This window comes from Medicago sativa, chromosome 2 (assembly GCF_051527215.1).
Source record: "Medicago sativa cultivar Bolivia chromosome 2, Bolivia_mono, whole genome shotgun sequence".
Taxonomy (NCBI): Eukaryota; Viridiplantae; Streptophyta; class Magnoliopsida; order Fabales; family Fabaceae; genus Medicago; species Medicago sativa.
In genome coordinates this window covers 66616440-66626763 of record NC_140750.1, presented here as the reverse complement: position 1 = coordinate 66626763, position 10324 = coordinate 66616440, and the positions used below count along the sequence as shown (strand labels likewise).

The window sequence follows — 10324 nt, the reverse complement described above, 5'->3', positions numbered from 1 at the left end:
CTCTCTCTTCTCTCAGATTTCTCTCCCTTCTCTCTAGGTTTCCGTCGTCTTCTCCGGCGGGTTTCACCGCCGCCGGAGACCTAACCGTCACTCAAACTCACCAAAACTCTACGATCTAAAGCTTTTCACCGTTTATTTTTCGTTCTAAGCATGAATCAATCAACAAAAATCACAAAAAAAACCCTAGATCTATGTAGATCGGAACTTAATCTTCACGGTTTTGCAAACTTTTTATATTTTCTGAAACTTTTGAAAGAAACTTCATGAAAGCTTCCGATCTACAATGATTTAGACATGAAAGGCACTAGTAAACGGCAGAGCATAGGACTTTGAAAGAAGAAGAAGGATCTGAGGGTTTACCTGCTGGAAATCGGAGATTTGGGCAAAGGAACGGTTAGAAAATGTCCTGATGCTTTCTTCTTGCCTCTGGTGAACTTCTTGATTCGAAATTCGAAGATAAGTCGAAGTTTCTTCGTCTTCTCACTCTTCGTCTCTGTGATTTCGTCAAACTAGTTTTTTTCCTTCGATTCCTCTTCTTCTCACCTCTCCGTCTCTGTGATCACACTGATTCGTCCTTTGGATGATTCGGTGTTGGAATTGCAGAGGCTTTTGTTCGATGATGAAGATTCACTTCGAATCTCTGAGAACTTCGAACTAAATTGTTTTAATTCGAACTGATTTTGTTACGTAATTATTGGATTGAGTCTTGTGTGATGAAATTGATGAGAATTTGTGATGAATTGGCGTGGATTTGTGTTCTGGAAAACTAGGGTTCATGATCTGAGGATGAAATTCTTCATGAACTTCATCGTGTTCTTGAGAAACGGTTACAGTTTTGATCTTTGGGAGAAGAGAGAGAAATGATGAAAGTGTTTGTGATGATTTGGCACGTTGTGATTGATGATCCTTCTGTAATTTGTGATGTGGCTGTATTTATAGGCTGCCATGTGTGATGTTGGACCAATGAATTGCTGACATGTAGACTTGGACTTGGTTGGCTTCGGCTTTGCTGGGTTTGTGACCTTGAGGACCTCTTTGCAATTTCTGGAAATTAAGGGACTGACCTGCAAAAATTGATAAGAAAGGACAAAAACAAACTTGGTACGAAATAGGGACCATTCTGCAATTATTAAAAATTAAAAGACTAAAAAGAAAAATACCAAAAAGGACTGAAATGCAAATGTTAGAAATTGAAGGACTAAAGTGCAATTTTTAGAAGTTTTTAGGACTAAAATAAAAATTTAAAAATAAAATTGAATTAAAATTGATAAATGGAAAATAACGTAAAGTGAAACGATTAAAAACAACAAAACGGACTAAAACGAACCAATTACCTAAATGAGGTACTTTAAAGTAACCTCTCTCTGCCAAAATTTCGTGTGAAAAGACCAAAATGCCCCTAGGGACTAAAACGACTCAAAATGACTCAGATGCAATTTTAAAATGGTTTCTGATATGGAATTAAAGCAAGAGTTTATACAAGCACATTAAAAAGACCCAGAGGCAAATTTTAGAAATTAAACAGAGCTTTAACACATGAAAGGGCTAAAATGCCCCTAGGGGCTAAACTGACTCAAAATGACTTCAAACGCAATTTTTGAAATGGATTTTGACATAGAATTGAAATAAAGACTTATTCAAACCAATTGAAAAGACTCAAACAATTTTTAAAGGACTAAAATGAGTTTGGATACGGGAAATGACTAAAATACCCTTTTTCATGAATTTTGAAAGTAATATTGAAATAAGATGCAGAGGAAGGTGCAATTGATCAGAGACAAATTCAAATGACTTAAAATGCAAGAAAACATAGACAAAAACACAATTGGAAAGACTTTTTTTGAAGCTAAATTGAGAGATAAAGCAGAGTAAAATGTCAGTGTAAACAATAGCAAATTGGCAATTCTTCAAAAGTAATAGACATATATCAAAGATGAAAGAAAATTTTGAACAAGTATTTTTAGTCCAAAATTAGGGTTTTTTTTTTTGGATAAGGCAAGAAATAGTTGAGGCATCAAGGAGCCCAGAGACATCCCAACTAGGTTGGCACCCCACTGGTACTCCCATCCTGTGCCGACTATTCCATATATATTATTAAAAAAGGGAAAAAATATATACAAAAGGGGGGACTAGGCCAAAACCCTCAAAAGAAATAAAGAGCAAAACGGAAAGGAAAACAACCGAGATCTTTAGGGAAAACGGTAATTAGGCAAGCTATTTCTATCTCTAGCGAAATCAAAAGCTAATATAGAAGGCAATCTATCAAACCAAACGGTGTCAGTCAAGCTATTTCCAAGAGCTGCCAAAAGGTCCGCACAACAATTTCCTTCGCGGTAAATATGAGAACACACAGCATGAATACCAATACGACAATTATGCCAGCGGTTCCGAAGACGGAAAGGAATAAGATCTGTGTTCTTGAAGGCGAGGACCGCTGCTGAAGAATCACTTTCCACCCAAACTGCTCGCCAATTGTTGGTTGCCGCAAATTCTAAGGCAATAATGATTGCTGTCAGCTCAGCCTCCAGCACTGTTGTCGCTCCCAAATTGCTAGCAAAACAACCCATAAACGTGCCACGGAGATCACGAAAGATGCCTCCACAAGACGCGGAAGAGTTTGTAACCGAACCATCCGTATTGACTTTAACCCAACCAACGGTTGGTGCCTTCCACACCACTGGAATAATATCTTTAAACCGACGGAAAGCTGGAGGAATATGGAATTTACCCAACACAGAAATATCAGCTGGAACACAATAGCCATTCGAGCTAGAGCCACTCAAAGAAACTGAAGCTATAATTGCATTTTTCGCCATGAACAATGAGAGATTACGACCACCAAAGCGGATCCCGTTTCTGGCCAGCCAAATGGAATGCAGAACATGAACAATAGCTGAAATATATACGTCTCGGATCTGCGAGGAAGACGCGGCTGGAATGCTGTTAAGAATTGCAGCAACAGATTGCATTTGAAAGGAACAGCTCAACATCGAACCAAGCCAGGCCCAAAGTGCAGTCGCAAAAGCACATTCTAGGAATAGATGAGTAGAGGTCTCGGCTGAGTTGAAACAAAGAACACAAATAGACACTATGGTGCAGCCACGAGCCTGAAGATGTTCGTCCGTGGGCAGTTTTTGGTGCATAAGTCGCCATAAAATAAAAGAGTGAGAAGGCGGGATACATGGTCTCCAAATAATATCAGCCCAATCAAGAGATGGTGAAGAACCACGCAAAAATTGAAAAGCTTGGCGGGCAGTGAGGCGACCATCTGAAGTATGTGGCCAAACCAAAACATCAATTAACGGAGTCACCGGGAGAGTGATATTGGAAATACTTGCTGCAGTTATATGTTAGGGTATAACACACTCTTCAAAAGGACCCTTGGGAAAGATATTCTTGTTGTGCAAATATATGTTGATGATATAATATTTGGTTCTACTAATGCATCTCTTTGCAAGGAATTTTCTAAGTTAATGCAGGATGAATTTGAAATGAGCATGATGGGAGAGCTGAAGTTCTTCCTTGGCATTCAAATTAATCAATGCAAAGATGGAGTATATGTTCATTAAACAAAGTAAACAAAGGAGCTTCTGAAGAAGTTCAAGCTTGAAGATTGTAAAGTGATGAACACTCCAATGCATCCTACATGCATCTTAAGCAAAGAAGATGAAGGAGCAAAGGTAGATCAGAAGTTATACAGAGGTATGATTGGTTCTCTGTTACCTCACTGCATCTAGGCCAGATATTTTATTCAGTGTATGCTTGTGTGCAAGATTCCAATCAGATCCTAGAGAATCTCATTTGACTGTTGTCAAGAGAATCTTCAGGTATCTGAAAGGAACAACTAATCTTGGACTCCTTTATAGGAAATCCTTAGATTATAAGTTGGTTGGATTATGTGATGCTGATTATGCTGGTGATAGGATTGAAAGAAAGTCAACCAGTGGAAATTGTCAATTTCTGGGTGATAATTTGATATCCTGGGCTCGCAAGAGACAAGCAACTATTGCTATGTCTACAGCAGAAGCAGAGTACATTTCAGCTGCAAGTTGTTGTACACAACTACTTTGGATGAAACATCAGTTGGAAGACTATCAAATTATTGCTAACAGTATTCCCATTTATTGTGATAATACTGCTGCTATTTGTTTGTCTAACAATCCAATTTTGCATTCAAGAGCTAATCATATTGAAATCAAACACCACTTTATCAGAGACTATGTTCAAAAAGGAATTTTAGATATACAATTCATTGATACTGAGAATCAATGGGCTGATATATTTACTAAGCCTTTAACTATTGAAAGATTTGATTTTATAAAGAAAAATTTGAACATGCATTTTGTGTCTGATTAAAGCTTGCTTGCTCCTGAATAGGATTTTAAGTTCTGAAGTCAATTCAGAAGTTATGGTCCATCAGAAGCTCTTAATTGAGGTTCTGAGGAAAATGTGCTTCTGCTGATGACGTCAGCATCTGAAGTCCAGAAGCTGGATTTTGTGCTTCGGAATAGCAGAGTTAGTGGAAACGTTGGAAGTTACTTTTTATGGTAACTTCTGGCTCACTAACTTGGCAAGTACTCTGAAAACGTCTGACGTGGCTTATTTGTATTGGTGTATAACTTGAAAGGGCAATGATGATTATAAGCTTTGAAAGTACTAACACGCACCCCCTTTATCATTAATGTTATGTTTGTCGCTTTTCTGAATTGCAAATGTTTTACTAAAAACACTTAATCAATTCACACACTACTCACTTCACAACAAACACTTTGTATTCTCAATCCTTTCTTTACGAAGTAAGCGCAATCCTCATCTCAACCCTAGAACCCTAATCTTCATCATCATCAAATGGCATCATCAAGCTCACAACAAGACATTCCAGAATCAACATCCAGCATGCAACATCAAGGTGCTCCTGAATATACTTCACAAGAGGCTCCTGCCTACGAAATTAGAGGAAGAACCATGGAATTAGAAGAATGGCAGTTAAAGGTTCAAATAGAGAATCATGTTGACTTTGAATCTTTAGCTTTCCATGGGTGTGACATCAAAGGCTACTATGAAGCACAAGGACTCATGCCATACTTCAATATGTTGAATGGACTAACATACGAAGCTTTGGTAAGCATTTTCGGGTAAGAGCATCGGTTTATGATAAAGCTGCTTCTGAGGTAGAAGAGAAGCAGAAGATTCTTCTTGACCCTACTCTGGCTGGAAAATCAAGAGAAGAAATGGGTCTTGAACCATATAAGGGAATGGAAATTAGATCAAGCGTCCTGGGAATGTCAGTTTTTATTGTTGAATGGCAAATAGCATCTGTACTAAAGTTGGATGCTTCTGGTAAATACTCAAGAGTGGATATTCCAGATGCTAGGAACAGCCCCTAGAACGAAAAAGTAAACATGTCTATGTTCAACTCTAAGTTTCCAGGAAATTATGTTGAATTAGACATTAAGAAGAAGCTGCTTCTGAAGATACATAATGAGAACATGCTCCCAAAAGGTGGTGGTGGTGATCAACCTTCATTGGGGCAGAAGGTCTTCCTTCATCACTTTATTGAGCATCATAAAGTGAATGTGGCTAAATACTTCTTCAAGTATATGGTTAAGGAGCTGAAGGAGAGTCAGCTGAAGAAGAGAGTCTGGGTTCCTTATGCGAGGCTCATATCAGAAATCCTCTATCAAGGAGGAATTTCGGACTTACTCAGTAGTGTTGAAGCCTTCTCAGATAAGTATCTTGGCACTAAGACTGGGAAGTTCATCAATGCTCATACTCTCAAGCATATGAAGCTGATCAGCACTGTCACTAAGCTCAAATCTGACTTGAGTGAATCCAGCGCTAAGTCTGATCTGATGAGAGACTTTCCACCCATCTGCAAGAAGGACCCCGTTGATGTGCAGATAAATTTCATTAAGGATTACTATGAGACATATAAAAAGGTCATCAGGCTGGAGGGTGTACCTGAAGAGATGTACGGTGGTGCTCTGCCAGTTGCTAAGGGCAGGAAATCTAAGAGGAAGGCTACTTCAAAGGAAGAGTACCTTGAGGTTGAACAACCTACTAAGAAGGCCAAGAAAATGAAGGCTGCCTCTGAGAAACTCAAGATTGATGGTTCTTCAATGCTATCAATTGAGGAGGAAGTTCAGGACCTGGGAACTAGTGAGGTTCTGAACAAGAGGACAAGAAGTGGCAAATTTGTTGCTTCTTCTGTAACTACTCCTGAACAACCTCCAGTGCCCAAGAAGAAGAGGAAGCCTGCAATGAGGAAGATCAAGGAATCTTCTTATGTGGTTGAGGAAGTAGAAGATATAGAGGCTTCTACAAAATTGGTAACAAGGGAACTGAAGAAGAAGAAGGAAGAAGAATTTGCTGCTCAGGCTCTTCAGAAGGCCTTGGAGCTGTCAAAGATGATTGATGTTCCTGCATCTAGCATTGTTAAAGAAGATGCAGTTGATGTTGCTAAAGAAGCTATTCAAGCTACTGAAGATCTTCAACATCAAGTGACCTCAGAAGCAGAGAACTTGTTGATGGATGTAAGTGGTACTGAAGATGTCCAGGAGGATATTGCTGATAAGCCAGAAGCAGTTGCTACTGAAGAAGGTAGTCCTGATCTTTCTCTCTCTATTTCAGTTGTTAATGTAGAATCAGATTCCACCTCATCCACCTCATCATCATCATCATCATCAACTGATTCTGATGATGACAAACCCTTAAGACAACATTACCTTAAACTCATAAAAAGCCAATCAACAACATCCAAGCTATACTCAAAGCCTGCTAAACCTGTATCTCCTATCGAACCTATTGGGGTTAGAGTAGGTAAACTCTTAGAGTACAAGTTTAGCAAGCTACCCCCAAACCATCCTCTCCAACCTCAGGTTATTCAACCACTCAATATGATTATGCCTGATGAGATTGATGTTGAAGTCTCATCATCTCTACCAAAGGTTAACCTAAACTCACAAAAAGAGTCTGAAGTTGCTTCTGAAACAGATGTTAATGAAGAAGTTCTTTCAGAAATCCCCCAACAACAACCACCTAAACCACAAATGACTTCAACATCACAAATACCACAACCACCCAACACACAGATTAACCCACAAATGGCCCCTTCAACTAGCTCTAGCCAAATCTTATCTGAACAAACCGTTCCTGAGCAAACAACCTTCATTTAACCTACCCAACAATTGATCATTCCAGACTCTGAACAAACTCAACACCCACCTTCAAATCAGATTCAAACTCTTAGTGTTTCTGATCAACCATCAACTTCATCTGACATTCAGATTCTTGAACAACAACCTTTAAACATCCTGGAATCTGACTACATTGAATCTGAGTTACTCAAGATCAGCTCAGAAATGCAATCTCTATTGCAACTAAGAAGAGTTCCAACACTGTCTGTTGTCTATGAGGACCGTTGGACATCCTTGAAGAGCAAAGCTTCTGAGCTGATAGATGTTGTGAGCAAGAAATGTCTGAGGATCCAAGCTGCTGTAGTAAGAAGATTTTTGAGGCATATACATTTAGCTGAGCAAGCTAGAGGTCCACTATTGTATCTAGCAAATGAGCCTTTCTATTCAGAGTCAGACTATGTAACAAGGGAAGCAAAGGTATTCAAGATGCTGAAGCAAGAATTGAAAGAATCTAAGGTTAAGGAAGATTCTCTCATGCAGAGGCAGTTAGCACTTGAAGACTTTGTGAAGCAACAATCTGAGCTCCTGAAGAAGCAAACTGAGGAAATTTCAAGCTTGAAGGCGTTGATTCAGCAACCACAACAAACCAACCCTTAGAATGCACACCCTGTTGTTTATTTTTTTGTTGGTTATTGATGTTATTGTTTCATGCTTCTGACATTTATCTATGTTGTGAATTCTTTTTGCTTCTGATTATATATATCATCTCATGACTAAGATTTACTATATGTTTGCTCTGATATAAATTTTTACTCCTGCTCTGATTATGTTTTAATATGATTATAGATTCTGATTATAGTTTATACTCTATGCTTACTGGTTTTTCTCCCTATCTTTTAAACTATTTTCTCTTTTTGTATTAAGTTTTCTTTAAAAAACTTTTTGTTGATGACAAAAGGGGGAGTATATGTGATAGTATTTAAAGGCTCTGAGCCCCATTAATGTTATTTGAAAATTAATTCTGAAAAACTTCTATCATTTTTACCTGAAAGGTATAAGCTTTGAACGTAAGAAGGAGTATCAAATTTCAAATAAAATTAATTGAACCATTATTCTTATCTATAATATCTTTTCATTTTTAAGCTCTGATATTATTTCACGTAAATGAATTTAATTAACAAGGATAGAACTTAGGGGGAGCTTACAAACCTCACCTTAAAGACTATCAGACTCAGGGGGAGTTAGAGCTTACAAACCTCAGACTCTGAGCTTGCAAACCTCAGAACCCCAAAGTCAACTTGTTAATTAGATTAACAACAATTGATCAAATTTTAAATACTATTGTTTGTCATCATCAAAAAGGGGGAGATTGTTGGAACAAAATGTGTTTAACAATAAACCTTAGAGAGTTTTGATGATAACAAGGTATTAAAAATTGTCAATTGGACTAGCTAATATTTGTTCAAGTGTACCGGACCATAGTTAAAAAGTTACATCATATAAAGGTTCTGGAGAACTAAAGAGAGCTAAGGAATCAAGAAAAAGGAAGCTTAAAAGCGTCTGAAGAAAAGTGCTCCTGAAGTCAATAGTGCTCCTGAAGATGATGACGTCATCAGAAGCTGAAGTTCATCAGAAGCAAGTTACTCAAAAGCAACCTCATCAGAAGCTGAAAATCACCAGAAGCTGAAGATTCAAGATTTACCTCTTCAAAAGTTGTCTATTGGATTCGAAAGCAATGCAGAAGACTAGAAATATAAAGCAACGGTCATTTTGTGAAGATTTGAAGGCATTGGATGCTTATCTTCAAAAAGCGTTGACAAAGTACAAAGTGTACGAAGTGTACAACCACTATCTCCACTACTCTGTAATGTCCACGCTACAAGACAAGAAAACAACTCCAGAATATAGCTCTGCCTACAACAATGTTCCTTCACAATAGGAATGGATTTCAAATTGGTTCTTCATAGGACAACAACCATGTCAGGCAAAAGATCATTGGTGATTGATCAAGCTTCAATAACGACTCTTTTGATGTGCTGGCAATTTCACAACGTCTCTTTCACACCTCTATATAAAGGAGTGAAGACTTAGAGTTTGGAAATGCTGAACACAAGACTCAACATTTTACTAGTGCCAAAACTCTATTGAAATTGTTTTGCATTCAAAGTTCACTTAGAATTTCTGTTTCTCAAGTTCATATCTTAGAATTTCTTAAGTCTTAAGAGTCTTATCTAATTTGTATTGTGAACACCACTGATTGTATATCAAGTGTTCAACCTCAAACATTTTTATTTGTAATCTTGTTTGATTAGAAGTCTCTTGCAGTTGTGCTTGAGCATAGAAGTCTCTTGATTGTGTTCTTGAGCATATGAAGACTCTTGCAAAGTGTGCTTGAGCAAAGGAAGTCTCTTGCTGTGTGCTTGAGCAATTGTAATCAGATATTACATTTTAGTGAACTCTCCTTGGAAGTGCAAGGGGGACTGGACTACTTCCGGATTGTGGAAGGAACCAGTATAATTGCTTTGTGTCTTTCTTCTTCTCTCTCTGTTTTTATCCGCTCCATTTAGATCCTGGATATCACTTCAGAAGCTGTCTCACTTTGCTTCTGATCAGTGTGCTTCAGTTTAGGAGAAACGAAAAATCTAACACAATTCAACCCCCCCCCCCTTCTTGTGTTTTTCTCACCTTCACAAATGTCCTGGAAGTTTGTGAGTCATTACCAAAATTTTAGTATCTTAAAAAGGTGTAAGTGTTATAGTTTATTAGGCTTGTCTGGCTAAATTTATCACAAGTTATTGTTAGCCTGTGCGTCGGTCATGGTTCAAAGGTGGGTCGTGACAAAGTTATAGTGTTAGCCCAGCAATAACTACTCCAATGCAAACTACCGCTGCGACAAACTATCAAACATAGATGTTCTACCATGCTACAACAATAAATTAAGTGTTGAGTATTACTTTTCCCACCCTATGGCCTTCTCACGCGCCCTGTAAAACTGACAAAATAGCCCGTTGGAAAATGTATTCAGGAAAAATACGAAACCTTGTCCGGATTACATAATCCAGTCAGCGTCGATGTATAAAACGAAGTTCACCCCCCATTTTTACAGTTTCACTTTTTACTTTCTCTCTCCCTCCTATCCCAAATTCTGAACTACAAAAATCCAACCAAAATTGGTGTTTTCTTGCTCA

The 10324-nt window shown here is 38.1% G+C and overlaps 3 protein-coding genes across 3 annotated transcripts; 2 read left to right on the top strand and 1 right to left on the bottom strand.

Moving 5' to 3' along the window:
* Positions 1 to 2189: 2189 nt before the first annotated feature.
* Positions 2190 to 2969, bottom strand: LOC146949888 (uncharacterized). Its single transcript, XM_085748582.1, has one exon. The coding sequence runs from the start codon at positions 2967 to 2969 to the stop codon at positions 2190 to 2192; it is 780 nt and encodes a 259-aa protein (XP_085604708.1).
* Positions 2970 to 4848: 1879 nt separating this feature from the next.
* LOC146949887 (uncharacterized) lies at positions 4849 to 5387 on the top strand. The gene is made up of 2 exons (XM_085748581.1): positions 4849 to 5039; positions 5117 to 5387. Exons 1-2 carry the CDS (start codon positions 4849 to 4851, stop codon positions 5385 to 5387), a joined length of 462 nt encoding a protein of 153 aa, XP_085604707.1.
* Positions 5388 to 5402: 15 nt separating this feature from the next.
* Positions 5403 to 7181, top strand: LOC146949886 (uncharacterized). Its single transcript, XM_085748580.1, has one exon. The coding sequence runs from the start codon at positions 5403 to 5405 to the stop codon at positions 7173 to 7175; it is 1773 nt and encodes a 590-aa protein (XP_085604706.1). The 3' UTR covers positions 7176 to 7181.
* Positions 7182 to 10324: the final 3143 nt, after the last annotated feature.